The 18917-nt window shown below is 44.5% G+C and overlaps 1 protein-coding gene across 1 annotated transcript in view; it reads right to left on the bottom strand.

Annotated features, from left to right (window-relative positions):
• Positions 1–18917, bottom strand: part of PKD2 (polycystin 2, transient receptor potential cation channel) — a 239049-nt gene that overhangs the window by 10988 nt on the left and 209144 nt on the right. The window contains exons 13-14 of the mRNA XM_078676197.1: positions 14096–14259; positions 24–171 (exon numbers count right to left, since the gene is read on the bottom strand). Of these exons, the coding sequence (XP_078532323.1) occupies positions 24–171; positions 14096–14259 (312 nt within the window). The remainder of the gene's footprint in view (positions 1–23; positions 172–14095; positions 14260–18917) is intronic.

Below are 18917 nucleotides of genomic sequence, written 5' to 3'. Positions count from 1 at the left end.
ACTAGATAAACTGAGACTCTCACCTCGGTCACCCCATCAAGCAGTCTGCCCAGGACATCTCTCCTTTTCAGCTTGGCCCTCTCCATTGCTTCCAATTTTACAATCACAGCATCTATTTTGGAGACGATACTTCCAATAGAGTGCTCCATGCGATCCACCCGTCTGACGAGACTGCAAGGTAAAAAACACAAAGACATGCTTCAAAATAAATGTTTGTGTTGCATCTTTCAGGAGAGGACTATGAACAAGACTCCCCATACAGAAAGCAGCTTCCTGAAATGTTTTTTCTGGTGACTATGAAGGAAGATGTTGAAATAGGAGTTGACCGACAAAGAGGTCACCGACAATCCCACCTATGACACCATGATTGCAGCCCAGGTAAGCGAGCTGTTTATTTTACATAAGCTTATCTGGTCCCAAAACACACCTGTGTCTAAGGCCTCGCCACAAGTATCAATTTATGGTTAAGATCTATTGAACTAACTGTTACTATTTAGAACACCCTATTGCTATTGTTAGTGCATGAGTGCCCTATACGACTGCTACATAAATAAATAAAATCCACGGTGCGCAGAGGGAACAGCCTCTTTTTATTGGAACCTTCTTTTTGAGTGTCTTCTGTCGGCATGGAATTAAGATTTTGGCTCCCAGTGTTTTTATTTTCTCAGTAATTAAATGGTCTTCTTGAATATCCCAGCTGTGAGGAATTTTCCCTCACGACTATTATGCAGGTCAGGTTTCCAGTTGGTCTCTTATTTGGGTGTCATATTTCCCATTACCAATCTTACTGTCACCACATTACGTCTCTCCTCAAATTTGTTTTATTCAGTTTCATGATTCGTACTCCACGTTTACGTAAATCTACCTGATTTTTCTCCTACTGAGCATTTGTCTTGCTAAAAGTGTTTATAGTTATGATCTTCAACATTGCAGGCCTAATCATGAATGTGTTAATTTGGAAGATACTTCATAGAAAGCCTGCTGCATCCACAAACACACACAATACACTGCACTTACTATAGCTGTTTCTGTTTAGACTACGTTTCGGCTTGGAATTGTGATGGCTGTGTGCTCCATTTTTTCGAATGCTGTAGCAGGGTATGCTGTGGAAAGCCTCGTCCACTTTCCACCCATATTTGTCATTGGCTTGGTGTCATTGTCCTTCTTAAATGCTGGCTTCTGATTGGTAAATAGGCTTTTTAGTTCCTCCTTGGTACCGCCGCCTTGTCTCCATTTGTTACCGCCTATAAGGACTGGACCTTTTACTGGTCATGCTACACAGTCTGCTTTATCATGGCTAACAGCACTATTTTGTTTATTTTTATTTTCAGCGTGGTCCGCTTTAACTTTTGCGAGCGCACTTGTTTATTTAATTAATTTGCAGCGCGGTCGGCTCACTTTAGCAGCCTCGCTTGGTTATTTAATTAATTTGCTGTTTTCTTCTGCGTGAGGGGCACAGGTGGGACTAGAGCAGGCACGTCACACGAGGCTTGGTTCTGGTGTAGTGAAAGGCAGGCACTTTTACCTAAACAAGCATTTGCAATGCAATAGGTCTCACATTTACGCGTTTGAGCTACTGACATTTCAAATGACAATGCCTTTTATTTTTGTTTTAGTTTTTAAAACATAAATAAAATGCATTGTCATTTACAATGCCAATAGCTTAAACTCGTGTAAATGCGAGACCTATTGCATTGCAAATGCCTGTTTTTAATGACATCCAAAACTCAATTCAATTAGTTTATTTGTTACGGAACTCCTACGGAGGTCCACAAAAACACACCAATACAATAAAAGAAACATGCTTTATAACAAATACAGAATTCTACCTTAAACAGTCAGCATAACTATACACATACCAACTAAACTAAAAAAAGAAATTCTAATAAATAGCCAGGAATGTTTTAAAAAATTGAAATATTCTATGGCAAATCATTTCATTTGGAGGGGACAACACAAAAGATCGGGCCTCCTGAGCAGAATGAATATTAAATTTGATAAATAAGGGTCTCAAAAACATTCACCTTGCTCCTAGAAGTTCTGGACACACAAATAGCACATGATTGAGATCCTGTATTTGTGAACAGCACAGTTCACAAATTCTCTCCTCTCTAGGAGTTTGTTCCCAAATGCCTGTTACTTCCCTCAGGGGCAACAGGTTAGTTCTTAAAAGTAGTATTAGCCTTCTGATTCCGTGTGGGACATTCCATTAAAGATAGGGCTGGGGTCTACTCCCCGTCGCACTCGCACAGATCACCTCATTGCGGGTTTTAAGGTGACTTAAAGCTATATCTCTTGCTGTACTAGTCATGCTTACTGACTTCTTTAGAAATGAATTCAATATAGGCTTTGGCATGGGTAAATCACAATTTAAATTAAGCCCAAATGAATGGTTAGCATCGGCGAATGATCTAAAAAAGGCTGATTTATCTTTTAATTTTGCAAAAATTTCCAACTTCAAGCCGGCCCTTATGGTGCCCTCATCTCCCCAAAAAAAGGAGTTCCCCACCTCAGGACCGCTGCCAAAGAAGAAATATAAGAAGAAACTAAATGGAATTCCAAGCGAAGAACATATGGGGCAGCCAAAGAATTCAAATGACAAATTTGACGGAAAAAACAGCCTTCAGCCTTATCAAAAGAGAGCCAGTAATTGATATCCAAAACTTCTGCAGCATACGTTAATGTCGGTGGGATTTTAACCTTGAATATTGACAGAACATGATTAAAATGACGTCTCCCACAGATCTTATAAAACCTATTTAGAGCTCCAGCCTGGGAGGCGGCCTTACCAACACACCATTTGATATGCTCTGAGCCACGCCCATTTTTTGAAAAAACCTTCCCCAAATAAAGATACGTATTAAGCAGTTCAAGTTCTTCCTGCCCCAACAGCCACTTATACCCTTTCTTTATTCTAAAACCTTTCTTACAAAAGACCAAAATTTTGCTTTTAGCAATATTAATTTTCAAACAATGGTCCTCCGCATATTTAGTCAAGGCATCCAGACGACGCTGCAAGCCGATGGGGGTTAAATCAAAAATTGCAACGTCGTCTGCATATAGTAGAGAGCCAATGGACATTGTACCAATTCTAGGGGCGTCCCCCTTCACTGAGTTTAATTTCTCGGGGAGGTCATAAATATAAAAAGAAAACAGAAGAGGGGCCAACAGGCAACCCTGCTTAAGACCATTATGTGTATTTATCCTACAGGAAAGCCCCTGCGAGCCACCCATCATCACTTGACACCAAGTGTCTGTGTGTAATTCTATTATGAGGCCCAGGAGATGGTAAGGCATACCAAGATGAGAGAGCTTTCTCCACAGCGTCTGACGATCCACTTTATTAAACGCCGTGGAGAAATCAATAAAAGCTGTATAGACTAACATGCTTTTTGAAAAAACATATTTCTCCACGATGGTCTGGACGACCGCGATGTTATACAGCGTTCCGTGGTTCTTTCTGAAACCTGCCTGTTCTGGCGGTAAGATGTTCTGGTCTTGGGCCCACTGCTGCAAATGCTGAAGTATACTTTCTGCAAATAATTTGCCCGCAGCGTCCAGCAGCGTGATCTGTCTAAAGCTAGTAGGTGACCTTTTTGAGCCCTTTTTATACAGCGGGACTATGATACTCCCCTTCCAAGAGGAGGGAATACTAATCGATTGAAAGCAAAAGTTAAACAACGGCACCAGGAAGGCTCCCCATGCAGCTGGATCCTATTTAATTAGCATAATCGGTATACCATCCGGTCCTTGTGCACCGGAGGTTTTAGCGTTCTTTATATAGCCCATCACTTCAGCCCTTGACGGGGGACCATAATCAACACCGACAGCCTCCTCTATTACAGGCATCTGAAAAGGCACTAAGCTGTTAAGTTTATATAGTAATGAAATATAGTCAACCCACTCACTTTCTGGAATTGGAATGGGGAGTGCCCTCTGTCTAGAATCACAATACTCTGCGAGCAGGTGCAGTACTTGAATTTTTGGCTCTCGCTGCTTCTCTCAATCCTATCCATTTGGCATCCATCTCGTCTCTCTTTACTCTTAATTTATAATGGCCTCTAACTCGCTTTAGGCAATTAATTTCCTGTTGCACACCTGTAGAAAATTGTTTATCTTGCTTCCGCACTAAATTGTTAATTTCATGGTTTAAGGCCTTCAGGCTAGAGGAAACCTGATTTTCTCTACGTCGGCCAAAGGATACTGAGCTTACATTTTTTATCTCCCTCATTTGTGCCTCAAAAAATTGCATGATATTAACGGGAGCATTGCCATGCTGTTCTGAGAACGTTTTTTTCACTATCGCACCTACCTCAACGGTATTTTTTTGTGTCCAAAATGAACGACCATTAGATTTATTAAAAACAATCGAGCATTGGCACAAGTGCCCTCGATTCAATGCAGATAGGTTAAAGGCCAAAGTCAAGCTTATTACACTGTGATCGCTCCATACTGACGGGACAACCTCTAAATTTTCACAGGCCCCAAACATTTGATAAGAAATGGCTACGTAGTCCAAAAGGCTTTGTGTACGAGAAGAATGAAAGGTAAATTGAGCTGCTTTGTCGACTGGCATCTTCCCATTTAGGATGACCATGTCTACGCTTCTAATGCTATCAAGCAGAAGGAATCCCCGCTTGTCCGTTTTTATTTATCCGGTAAAAAGGATTTGGGAATATGCCAGATTTCCTCTTTGTCTGGGTTAGCATATATCACCTGCGATGAATTAGAAATGTTTGCATTTAAATCTCCCACTAATACCACTAGAGGGCATTCTTCCATGGTGGCTCTCTCATTAATATATAAAAAGAGTGAACTCAACAAATGGTCGTAATTTTTCCCTGGGGGGATATAGAGATTTGCCACCAGGAAGAAGGTGGGCCTACCAAATTCTCCCAAACATGCCAACTTCAGGCAAATGCAAAGATTTTATGGATGGTAAAAAACTTTCTGATTCCAATTAATACTGTTCTTAAGCAAAATGGAGACCCCCCACTGGCATGTTCCCTTTCAGAGTGCTTAGCGTAGCAAGAGAAAGTAAAAACCCCATTACAATCAAAATCTTTGCATGCCCAAGTCTCTTGTAGGCATATAATCAGAGGATTTATTGATTTTAAATAATTAAATTTTTCCTCATCATGCCCCAGACCGGCCATATTCCAGGACAGAAGTAGCCCCCCCTGGCTACCTCAGAGGAGCACTTCTTTCTACCTCTGGACAGTTGGTGTTCAGGGTTTTTGCTACCCAACTCCACTGGGCTAAGTCATCTTCTTTATTAAGGGAATGAAGCGCGACTACAAAGTCAGACACCAAATTTATTGATCGGCCCTTTTTATTTAGTGAGACCATAATATTTTTAGCGTTGCCCATGGGAAACTCGAAGTCGGGGCGGGGCCCATAGCGTCCAACACCACAGAATTGCCCGGCCTCAGATCTTGTGAGCATAGGATTGTACTACACCTGGTAGAATAATCCTCAGAGTTTGATACAGAAATTATATCTAACCCTCGTTTTATAAAGTGCTCACAGTTCTGTATGGCTAGGTTGGCCACTAACAAAGAACAGAAGGTGACTCTGGAGAAGGAAACATTTCTCATGCTGAATAATATTCATATTTAGAATATCCCTGCTTTCTAACAACTTCAATGCCTCTATTTCAGAAAAAAGTTTAAGAAGGAGTCCTCTATTTATCGGATCAAATTCAGTCTCAAATAACCAGATGAAATCCACTATGGGCGATGAGCCAGTCTGCACCATATTGGCTTTCTTTACGGCATCTCTTTGGGGAATCCATAGAGGCACCCTATCACCATTATTAACCGCCTGTACTTTCGCGTTGTGCTCGATCTGCGTGTGAGACCCCACCTCTAGATTACCATCTGGTCCAACCCCCAGAGTGGTGGACCATGTTTGAGATATAGGGTCTCCACCGCCCAGTATTTTCCTCCTCCCCAGGGGATCATCCCCCTCACTAAGCTGAAGAGGATGAGGTACTAAAGGGGACTGCAGTGGAGGACTTGATGGCGCCACTACTGCTCCAGTGGCCCCTACTCTCCCATTAGGAGACAAAAGTACTGTAACGGGGTTCCTGGCTGCACCTTCCCCAATTAACAGTTTAGAACCACCCTCCTCCGTTGCAGTCTGAACAACACTCTGGCTATCTGGGATCTGTGGAAAATGTAACTGACATTTTTCGGTTAGGAAATCGTCTTATCCTTTTTTGTTTCTTTTTCTTTCTATTTTCCCCTTTGCAGTTTGTAGCAAGCCCTCCCCTCTTCCCTGTTTTCGTTCCCAAGTTCGCCAAAGAGTTCGGAATTTGGGCCTGTGGGGCAGATGGAGTTGGGGCCTCCCGCTCTGTCCCTCCCCCACCTTTTTGACCAACATAACCCTCGATTTTCTCTGCTTCCTCAGTGGCTCCTCTGGCCCCCCTTTTCCCCTTAATGAACAAAGGATAAAGTTTTAGTGGGACATATCCCAAAGGAGGGCCCGCTGCAACTTCCTCAAAGAGTGAGCTTAAATAAAACTCTTCATTTTCAAGATTACAGGAAGATTCCTTTGGGGACAATGAGAGGAGAGGTGTACCTGCTTGAACAGACGCATCTCTCTTCTCTACACGGGGAACAAGTAAAAGGGCACTAACATCAGTTTGTTCGTCCAATCACACGGGTATAATAGGGGGGGGGGGAAATGATGGTGCCCAATTTATTTATTTTTTGTACTTCAAGCAACATTACAGAGATCATTTCCAACATATGATCTGAACTAAAAACAGATTTCTCCAATAAAGACAAAATAGAACTTAAAAGTCTTTCAATACAGACAAAGTATTCCGAAAACACACCATCCCTCATTACCCAGCTTTGGTTGTGAACAAGGCAAAAATACATCATGAACATCATGAGCATCATAGACGGACTCCACAGAATTACCATTCAGGGGACTTGTGCTACAATATAATAGGGGCAAAGAGAGACGCCTGAGGGGGGAGTTTACAGTGCAAGTGTTCTTCTCCTTCGGACTGTTAATTGGATACCCGTTCTTCACAGGGTTTACGCTGATGGCTCCCCACCCCCTTGTTTGAGCTTCAATGTCAAATTCTGGGAGTGTAAAGTCTTCCCTTAAATTGGGTTTTCCACAAAATGAAGCCTTTTCCACCATTACAACAATATCCTCCCGAATTCCTCTGACACACCCAAGCATACCCTCTTCACTGAGCCCCTTGCCGATGTTCCCCTCCATAGGGGCAACATATGCACCCACGGTCTTACTGGATGAATTTTTTCTGCTCAATCAAGTGGAGTGCTGATTCTGCTGATTAAGAGGATAATCCGAGCTCATGCCTATGTGCAAAGCAACGTCCGCGACAACGGGTATACCAACAGCAGGAAACTCCATTTCTGATGGATTCGAAGGGATATATAGGCTATATTTTGACTGTTTGGACCGTTGGATTGAATGACTACCACATGGGCCAGGGACCAAGTTTGTCCTTGAAGATATATCCGGAAAAGAGCTAATTAAGCCATCCTCCGCGCCTGATCTTATCTGGCCCCTTCTTGGGACATTATCAGACTCCCCGTGGAACCATAAGGGTTTCCCTGAGCTTCTCCTGTAGACGGGAGGGGCGGTGTTTCTGAGGCAAACTTGGAATGCAAACTGTCTTGCCCCGATGTAAATGTAGTTGAGCTTATATAGCGCACAGCTACCCGCAGTGGGTTTCCCGGCGCTTGCTTAGGGAACCCTTCCTGGTATTCCCCTGTGAGATAGCAGGGTATCCACAAGGTGAAAGTCAGGCATCCCGCCGCGAGGGGCCGTTGTGGAGATTAAGCAAGCTATTGCCCAGAGTCGCAGAGTGTGAACCCGTGAGTCGAGGAGGCACCGGGGCGAGAATTATCGAGTCCGTGGATTTTTAGCCCAAGACCCGCCGAGGCGGGGAATTGAACCCTGGTCCAGGACCGATCTCAGCTTCCGGGTCTGCTGCCTCTAACCCCTGAGCCACACTTCTCCATTTCTCCATTTGTTGCCTCCGCAGGAACAGACAAGGGAGATTTCCGAAAGAAACCCGTAATAGTTGATTGGGATTTATAACAAAGGTGTTGTAAATTTTTAGTTCCACTATATGATCTCCTCAATTTCCTTATACAGCTAGGAGATGAGGTAAGTACGCGCCCAGATCGTAGTTTTCTGGAAGTCATCTCCCGCATAGGATAGAGACTTACGCCTCTCACCCACTACCACCTCCGCCTCAACGGCTGGAATGCTCTTGAAGTATGAAATGTAGTGAAATGTCCCCCTGTAGAAGTCGCCCAGGCAGCGGTGAGTAGTGGTAGGCTGAGATAATCCGTAAGTACAAAACTTAGCTCAACAGCTCGTCAGTTCCTTCACGCATCCACCATCGCCAACGTCTGCGGCCCTCGCAGGCTCTCAAAAAGCGTGAAATCCTGGACTAGAACTGCGGCAGAGGTCTCAACGGTGAGCAGAACGGTATTTCTCCTTGCAGATACTCGCAGACACTTGCCACAGCTGCACAGGTGAAGTGAAGCAAAATGGACAGGAGGTGGCAGCTAGAGTAGTCGCACCGGCACCACAGGTCAAGCACAAGCCAAGCACAGGCACCACCACCTCTCTGAAATCAAACGGAACTCACTCACCTCTCCTGCCGAAGGCGCCGTGACCAAAAAGATGGTCTCAGGTTCCACGCACCTCACTGGGGCTCAATCAGCTAGGCGCACGCCCCTGCTCTGTTCTTTAAATCAGCTCTGCTGAGCGCCTAGGCTCCATGGCGCCAGAGCGCTCCCGCAGTACAAGAGCTCTCCCGCGGCACCAGAACAGTATTTTTTCGCGGCTCCCTTGCCGCGATATTGCGGTAATACGGTGTTTTGCAATTTCACCAATCCTGTCAAATGCCGCCGCCGCTCTCGCTCTGCTCCGCTTCTCGGCTCGGCTCTGCTTTAGGCTCCCGCTCTGCTTCCCGCTCACTCACTGCGCTTGCATCCAAAACTCATTTTGAATCCCTGCTGTTTCATAAGAAAGTTTGGAAAACATGACAACGGGTGATGTGAATTATTATGGTAGGGAAATGTGGAGGTGATTCAAGCTAAACTACAAAGCCTGCGTAAATTCTTTATTTAAATGTGGTTTCTCTAGTAGGGAAATTTAGAGTATATGGAACTGTTTCCTCTGAAGCACTGTTGAGTGTCCACTTGGTGGTTATGCACTTTACCCACTTATGTAAAGACAGGAAAGAAAATATGGCCGGACTATAGCATTTTTTTACTGCCACACTTTACTGAGCCAAACATCTGCTTTGTTAATGTACTTATCTTTAAAGCACAGCAACTGTTCTGTTCAGTTTGTATAAAGCTCAATGTCCAGTCTTGTACATGGGTGGGGATTGACAAACCGAGGTCTAGGTAGAGGAGGTCTTCCCAGCAGGGCAAACCCTGTACAAATGTTGGGGTTTGAGACCCACAATACCTGTAAGTGTGCCTATTAAGATGTGTTGATCCCGGGCCTTTCAGTTTGGCTGCTCCCTGCCGCAGTCTCTCCCCTTGTCAAGAGTCATCTTCATTCTGAAACAAGGTATTTTGCATAACTAGAGGTCGTTTTCGAGTTTGGCATGAGCTTCCTCGACTCGACAACAAAAGCAAAAATGATCCATTTACGCTCATGTTTTCAGTCCCATGAGGTCTGAGCATAGCTGTTTCTTAATTTGACTCAAACAACTATTACTTTCACATTGGTTCGGAAAAGTATCTAGATAAGATTGGAGAATGCAAACATTTACAGATGAGAGCTTGTAATGGTACCGCCACACTAGTGGAAAGTGGGATTACTGTTTCCCCTGCTAATTCTCTTGACTTGATTGGGTCCTTGAAATGCTTCATCCCTCCTTCATGCATTGGTTTGGGAAGAGATGCCTGGGCAGTATCTGCCAGTTCCTGAGGATTCGGAGGAACTGCTCCCACAAGGAAGATTACTTCAGAGAATCTGAGGACCTCATCAACAGACTGGTGGAGCGTGATTATCCCAGGAGGATGGTTAAACGTGCTAGTAAAAGAGCATGGTTTAACCCGAGAGAATCCCTATTGACACCCAAGCAATGCCCTCCGGACACCTTTGACAGGATGATATGCGTCACAACATTCAGCACTTGCAGCAATGAGATTAAATAAATCATTAACGGACATTGGAAACTCATCTCCGACGATCTGGAGATACCTAACCTCCCTATGCACTCCTTCAAAAAGGGCAAGAATGTAAAAGACGATGTAGTACGAGTACTCCTCGAGGTACCTCCCCAACCTACTATCCAAACATTGTGGCACCTACCAGAGATTGTTGGTCATTTTAAGTGTGGGCATTGCAAAGCCTGTAAATGGACTATCGAAACAAAACAGTTCTGTTATAAACACACGATTGACCTACATAAACATACCAACTGTAATATTACAGTGGTGATTTACGCTATCCTATGCCCATGTGAGAAGATATATGTAGGTCAGACACGACAGAAAGAAAAAGGCACGAATATTACAGCACTGTAGTAGGATCAGATGTGGCACAGTGGGGGCACCCCTGGTAGATCACTTTCAGACACTAGGACACCAACCCGAATCAATCAAGTTGGTGGAATTAGAAAAGGTTACCCTGTGAATCAGGGGTGGTGATTTGAATTCTGTACTTAATGTGCAGGAGTGCAAATGGGTGCACACCTTGGACATTGTCCATATTGGGCTGAACGAACTAGACACTACAAATGAACAACTATCATGTCTGAGCAATGAGTAGCCAACTGTAACCTTTGTTTTGGGCTACACGCTCTATCAGTCTGTGTACTGGGTACAGCAAAAAAAGGGCGTTCTTGCTAACATTGTAACAACATCATGCATAATCGCATTTGCCTTAATACTGCTCTCAACCAACTTGATTTGGGCCTGTTCCTAGCATACAAAAACGGTTTCTTCATAATACAATTTTCCACATACAATGCTTTTACTCTCCAATTTTCATTGTTAATGCAATGTCCGTAATCAATTAGACATAAAATGGGCCACATTTATATTGATCGTAACCAATGGATAATTTGAGTAATACAGACTTACGGCCAAACTGTTTCTTCATAAAGCAATTTTGCATACACTATGTTTTCTTTCCAGCTGCCATTGTAAATGCGTTTTCAATACTATTGTATGTAAAGAATGCAATCCACAGTATCAGCACACTATATACTGGAAAGGAGGGGCTCACCCGCCCCACAAATGCTCCCATGACGAGGACACACCTTACGTTGCCCCACTTGAGGTGCACAGCTTTTCCTGTCATCCGTTACCATCAAGGATTTACAATGTCACCATGCGCACACCCGTGGCTAAGTTCTCAAATCTTTTCTTCTTAAGATCTCAAGGATCCCTGCTATATTGATAAAGTTTTCGGCTACCCACGCCTTGCTTAAGTCTAAGTTTTCCGATACATAACAGGTCAGTAACTAGTGACTACTCACTACTACTACTACTACTACTCAACAACTCACATATCAATATATATGCTTGCTTTTATTGGGTCTATTTGTATAGTTGTACTTTAAAATTAATCTAAATAGTTTACCTTAAAGATCGTAAGCAATGTTGATTCAAAATCCCCCTCTTGCTGGGCTTAGCTATCAGGTTTTCTCATTCCTTGTAGATGGCAACTGGACCAACAGTTTCCTTGGCTTGATCTCTGAAAAACCTTATGATTAGGGCGGAATAGAACTTCTGCATGAATTACGTTGAGCTCCTGCAGTGCAGCCAACCTGCGGTTTAATGGCTGTGTATTGTTTACCAGCACCTGCCAAACAGGAGACGCCCTAAGCCAAGAGGATCCTAGGGCCACATGTACAAAATTTAGGAATTGCTATTTCCTAATTGCGATTCTTAGCTCATCACAATTTGGAAATCTCAACTCTTAATGTAAGAAAACGTAAATGTTTACAATAGCAATTTCGAATGGGTTACAAATCGACCTACCTCATGAATATTAATGAGGTAGGTCGCAATTTGCGATCCATTGGGAATGATAGCCATCACAGGGGCGGTAGGCTGCAGTAGTCAGCACACACCATGTCTGTGATTGTTTTTTTAATAAAAACAGGATGTGTTTAAAAAGGAAACAATGAAACTTTAAAGCTTCATTTTTTAAAAGTAGGCAATGGTCCATGGGACCACTGCCTGCTCTTAAAAATGTATATTTTTACATTCTCAAAAGGGAATGCGTCCTGTGGGGACACCTTCCCATTTGCGAATGGTTACCACTAACTTTTAGTAGTCAATAAAAAAATTAATCTTTTGCAACCATAACTTGGTCGCAAAACATTCATAAATAGCACTGCAATTTAGTATTTGGAAGAAAAGCCCTAGACATGCCCCTTCCAAATAGCGAATCTCTAAATCAAATTGTGATTCTGTATCAAAAGCATTTTTGCAGTCGGAAACGGCACGATCTGGCCTAGTCTCCTGCTCAGATAGAGAGTAATGGACTGCGCGTGCCCTACACTATTTTGCTATTTTGAGAACTTACACCACATATAGCTTCATTATCTCGATGACAATGCGCTCCCATTTGTTTCCTCTATGTAGGTTTTGTTAATATTTAATTTCACTCGTATAAAACAATAGATTATCTCAAAACCTGTACCTTACCCCAAATGTATATCATGTGGACTGTCCTTGATCGCATGTACATGCTGTGGTTTCTCACTTGTGTGCATTAGAGCAACTTACTTCTTAACTTAAAATCAAGAAAGGTGCTCTAAGACTCCTAAGGAGATGCACAATATTAAGAACACCATACATTTTTCAGTGGGCTCCACTAATATACGAAAAGAGCAATTCTGCCTTTTATTTCTTAGGTTATCTCTATATGTCTGCTGCAGACATCTTTCATGGTTTTGCTTTTGGATTCAAAAGGTTCTTTCCGAATAATTAGACTTCATCATTTTTTGTTTCATTATTAATTAATTTGGGGGTGGGTTGCACGGGCTGGAGCCACCTGTGCGCCTTGAAGTCTCCGGTTGTGACCCTCTAGTCATTATCTACTAGTGTTTGATATCTACTCACATGAGACCCTGTGGGCATGTCTCTCAATTAAACCAAACGTAGATTCCTGAAAAGTCCAGAGTAATTCTAAAGCACTCAACAGGCACTGGATTACCTTTCCCCCCTTATCAGTTGTCCAGACATGAGCCAATCCACACATGCTTGCCTCAAAGAACTCCCTCATTCTTCTCTCATTTCTCGACAGAATGAATAAATGCTGATTTGAAGGGCCATCAGTTCCTATTCTATATTCTGTTTTTTTACCATGCTAATGTTTGTGCCCTTTGGGGGTTGCTAATATACCCATTACCTCAAACGAGTTCACTTTTTTTGTCAGTACTGTGGTGCGGAGGTAGCTTTTGCGAGGTGGTTTGAAATGTTCTTATTGGCTACTCTTGCACCTACTGCAGTAGTCCTGGAGGACGCCTTTGGCATTCACCCCCTTGTTTATATCACTTAGTTACATTGTGCGGGAAGTTACAGTTGTCAGCCCGGATACCATCATAAGAAGACATGGGATAAAAGCACTTTAGATCACAGAATGAGCTGATAGCATAGTCTTACATTCAATTTTCACCCCTTCCTTTTCCACGTCTCATGACGGCCTCTACTGATTCCCAGGATACGAGAAGACTAACATCTTCAACATCCAAAATTGCCCCCTTTAAGCCAACTACTATGGTGCTTGCAGTATTTATCAGTGCTCAAATAGTATCTATTTAACTAGCTTGCTGAGCTCTATGGATCTTCAAAAGACCACAATTTGCTTCAAACAGTCTCCTCCTTCACTCCCAGTCGCTCAAGGGCCTTGGGTCACAGCTGACAACTGGTCTTGGTACAGTCACTAACTTCTCTGAAGAGAGACAGGTCAATTAAGGCTCACATGAAAACGTGTGGGGGGACTTCAGAGTTATATATATATATCCCTAGAAAGAAGACGACGGATGGGGTTAGTCCACTGATTGGCAGGCGATACACAATTCATAAATTTCAAACCTCAACAATATTAGTGAACTTACACTTGGAATTCTTCATAAGAAACCCCACTGGAGCTGCTACCTCTTCTTCGGGAACTGTGCCCACTGTCCTCGTCATCATCCTCTTCAGAGTCATCCAGACTGCGAGGGAAACTACGGCCACTCATTGGTCGTGGTAGCGAGGTGCGGTCTAGCTCAAGATCCTCCTTGAGTGAATTTGAGAAAAGTTGCATTATTAAGGACCTTAGTGCTGATAAGTACTATGAACAGTAAAAACTAATGCCCTATACAAACTAAATGAAAAGAGACAAAACAACTGCTGTCTTTCGTTAGACAAGGATAGCTACGAAAATACATTGCAACTAATCTTGTACAATGACTATTTATTCTGCGATCATTAAAGAACTCACTTTTGTGTAAAATGCAATGCCCATTGAATGTGCCCACCTCCCACCTGGGGAGTTTCTTTGACAGATATTTGAGTGGCAATGGTGCATAACTCATTTTGAGGAAGCACATGTCTGTTACTAGTTACGCTAATAATGAAATTCAAAAGGTAATGTGGCAAAAGATACCCTTGAAAACCCATTTGCTGCTGTTTTTGGTACTTTTTTTGTAAACAAATCATGCCTTGTGATTCAACACCTCAAGAAGGGAATTCATAATGTTACTCAAAGACCTAAAAAGGTAATGGCCACTGATTCATTCTGTATTTTGGTATACTGAAGAGCTTTTGAGTCAGTGGTAGGTCTGGGGCATCATTCTCATCAGTGGAGTAGCAAGTCATTTAGATACACATAAAGATATGCCTCCCTAACCTAACATTCTCCACAGCCACTGACATGACCTTGGTATATGTCTCTTAACAGGTCTGATGCCCTACTTAAAGAGTTGGAATAGATAATGGATTTGCTAGCTAGAAACCATGATAAATTGTTCTAGGGATGGTGCTAAATTGAAATGTGGATAGGGTCTGGGAACATACATGAACATTGATTTGGCTTCAAACTCCCAGAAAGGCGTCTCCCTCTAGGATAAATAAATGCACTTAAAATAATGGGACGGGAATTGCACCCATTCATGGAAATTCCTACTCAAGCAAAATAAAGTAAAATTGCAGCACTCTCATAGACACACACAATGCACACAGCATGGTGTACTTTAACAAATTATCTGTGCTCATTTTTGGGGTTTCGACAAACTCCATTGCAGCGTAGGACTCAAATCACTGGCAGGTGCCAGTCGTCTGTGTGTAAGTAGCAGTAGGATAATCAAGCATTACAAATGCAATAGGTCTCGCCTTTGATTAAGTTAAAGCCATTTGCTTTGCTAATGGTATTGTATAGCAAAGCAAATGGCTTTAACTTAATGAAAAGCGAGACCTATTGCATTTTTAATGCTAGTTTCGTATTGCTGGATTTCAAAGGGTGAATTCTGTCACTCCGTCCCTCTGGGCTTTTCATTAATGACAGTTCTCTGTCTGGTTTGTGAAGGCGTATTGTAATACTTTGCCGACTATCATTTTCATTAATAACCAGAAGCATGTCTGTAGATTATTTTTATAATTACTTCACATAAAAATGACTGTTGCGAATGATTACGCTTGTGTTTGTTTTCTATCGCAAGCTTTCGTGGTTAATGCTAGATGTTTGAAGTTCTTGACTTCAGCAGTTTATCTAATGTTCAGAGAGGGTTCCAACATCTTGGCCGACCCCAGGGGAGTCGAGCTAATTAAACCACTCTGCCAACAACTAGCGCGCCACGAGGAAGGGAAGCCTTACAAATGTCATCTAGTTTCATAATAACACTGGTGGGGACGGAGACATTTTTTTAACATAACGCACATTTGTGAAAAAATGAAGAGCGTTCTGTAAATTATAAAATACCTAATTAATCAATGTGTCTTGTTGTGATCAATAATACCGGCGGCAGCAGACACTTCCCAACTCCTCCCGCTCAGAGCGAACGTAGACATTTGATATGGGCATCTTTGCGTGTAAGAGGGGGAAAGTGTTCGAGCCGGTTGATAGTTTAGGGATGGCGACGTGGGCAGCGCTGGGGGGCAGATCGAGCGCGCACAGGACAGTAGAGAGGGTTGGGGCAGAGGATATGCTGAGAGTAAACAGGTGGGAGAGAACAGCGAGTGGACGGGGCGATGGGCAGGTCGAGGATTGTGAGGTCAGGAGAAGAAATTAAAATGTTTGTAGGGAATGAGGGCGGACGGACAGGAAGCAAGAAAAGCTTTAGAGTGGCCAGGCGAGGGACTGTGTAGGAGGATCTGAGATGCATGGGGTGGGCGTGGAGAGGAAGGGTGAAACAGATGGCTGGCTTGCAAACGTTGTCTGGCTGCATGCACAGCGGCGGGCACAGGCAGGGCAGCGTGGTGCTGCATGCGCAGAGACCCACACAGACCCCCACCCTCCGTCTGCGGCGAGCAACGCAGCCCCCCCTTACCTGCTGGGACATCCTGAAGAGCAGGTTGGCCTCACCGGGCTGCCATGTGCCCATGACGGCGGGCTCGCTGCTGGGCGTCCTGGTGCCGGTCCCGGGAATGCGGACTTCACGAGCGCATGGCAGTGTGCGCTGTGCCAGGCCAGAGCCAGGGACTGTGTAGGAGGATCAGAGAGGCACTGGGTGGGCGTGGAGAGGAAGGGTGAAACAGTTGTCCGGCTTGCAAACTTTGTATGGCTGCAAGCACAGCGGCGGGCACAGGAAGGGCAGCATGGCGCTTCACACGCAGAGACCCACACAGACCCCCACCCTCCCTCCACAGCGAGGAGCAGGTTGGCCTCAACGGGCTGCCATGTGCCCGTCAAGGCAGGCTCGCTGCTGGGCGTCCTGGTGCCGTAGTGCTGGGGTTGCCGGTCCTGGGAGGGCCGACTTCACGAGTGCATGACAGTGTGCTCTGTGCCAGGCCAGAGCGAGGGACTGTGTAGGAGAATCAGAGAGGCACGGGGTGGGCGTGGAGAGGAAGCAAGGGCTGACTTTACAAGTGCATGGCCGGGTGCGCTGTGCCAGAAACAAAGATGGCGTCGGTCTGTCCACACTGACGTCCTAAAAGTGGACAAGGAGGTAACCGAGAAGCCTGCTTTCCAATCACGCGCAATCTTTTAACATAAATGATAACGTACGCCAATGGATAGAGGGGTGGGCTTCAAGTATACTCCTGGAATCGTACCGATTACAAAAGGCACTCGCATGGCGAGAGCAGCGCATGACCGAGTTTGTCACGGCCGGGGAAGGGAATGTAACGTGGGGCTAGAAGCACAATGCCCCTCTGCCACCAGCCTGGGGAAAAAACAAGATCACACATCACATGAGCGATGTACTTGAATGAAAACGGACTGTCCTAAACCTAGCCAGGGGCTTAGCTACCATTGGTGCAGCACGTGTGGTGGCACCGGGGCCCACTGAACCAATCAATCAATCAGGGGTTTGTAAAGCGCGCTACTCACCAGTGAGGGTCTCAAGGTGCTGGGGGCAAAGGGGGAGCACCTCTGGATCAGTCGAAGAGCCAGGTATTGATGTCCTTTCTGAACGTGTGCAGGGTCGGGGCACGTCTGATGTTCACAGGTAGATCGTTCCAGGTCTTGGCCGCGATGTACGAAAAAGGTCTTACCCCCGTTCTTTTCCTGCAGATGCATGGGACCTCTACCAGGGCAAGTTCGGCGGAGCGGAGGTCCCTCTTGGGTACGTGGAAGGATCCTCTCTCATTGAGGTATTTGGGCCCAATGTTGTTGACACTGACACTGCTATATTTTGCTGCCCAAAGTTACACGAAGGAACATCAGCTCCCAGTTCTCAGTACTATGCCTCCTATCGAAGACATACCAAAGGCATAGCACAAAGCTATCACAGGAATCTCAAAGAAATGCAACAATCACAGGAATCTCAAAGAAATGCAACAGACCAGTCAACAGGTCACATACTCCATCACATTGGTAACACATAAAGGAGACGGAAATAACAGACCACACCAAGAAAAAAATAATAACCATTAGTCTGTGACACAACAATATTCAGGATTCAGTGGGCCCCGCTGCCACTGCACCTGCTGAACCCATTGACGCTACGATCTCTGGTAAAATCTCAGAACTGACAAGTGCGACACATAGCAAAAATGCCTTGGCAGTTCTGAAAGAAGCTGATGAGGCATCTACCTCGGCGTCGCATGAGTCTGTTTACCCCACTCTGCAGAGGGCGTGGCTGCCTCATCACCGGAGGGCACGGGCCCATGCAAAACAGGCCAGAACATCCTGAGCTTGGCGCAGCCTGGCCGCCTCCTATTGCACAGAGTGTTCATTAAACAAGGGTACTGAAACAACAAACAATTCTGGTAGGCAAATACTGGAGCGAGGAGTGAGATCCGATACATTTCACAAGAAGATGTGAGGTACTGCGATGACTTGCGAAGTAATAGATCATTACTGTACCATAATGCTCCTAAAAGTGAGTCACACCAAACAAGCACTTTGGCTTTTTAAAGACAACATACTGTATTTCTATCTTCCTGACCGAGTATTTCGCGGATGGGGAGGGAATGTAATGTGGGGATAGTAGCACAATGTCCCTCTGCCACCTGCCTGGGGAAATTTACAAGATCACACGTCACATGAGCGATGTTCTTGCGTGAAAACAGACTGTCCTAAACCTAGCCAGGGGCTTAGCTACCATTGGTGCAGCGGGTGTAGTGGCACCTGGGCCCACTGAATTATGACACTGCTGTATTTTGCTGCCCCCAACAGCAGTCAAAGGGCCATTTTTCCTTGCTTGCGCCATGGCCCGAGGGATCCTTTCTACGCATATGAACCTTGTCACATAGATTGCATGGCATGCACTCTGTCACCAGCAGGGTCACAGCTCG

This window comes from Lissotriton helveticus, chromosome 2_1, assembly GCF_964261635.1.
Source record: "Lissotriton helveticus chromosome 2_1, aLisHel1.1, whole genome shotgun sequence".
NCBI lineage: Eukaryota > Metazoa > Chordata > Amphibia > Caudata > Salamandridae > Lissotriton > Lissotriton helveticus.
The sequence above is the reverse complement of the archived record's forward strand: the minus strand, read 5'-3'. Positions and strand labels throughout refer to the sequence as shown.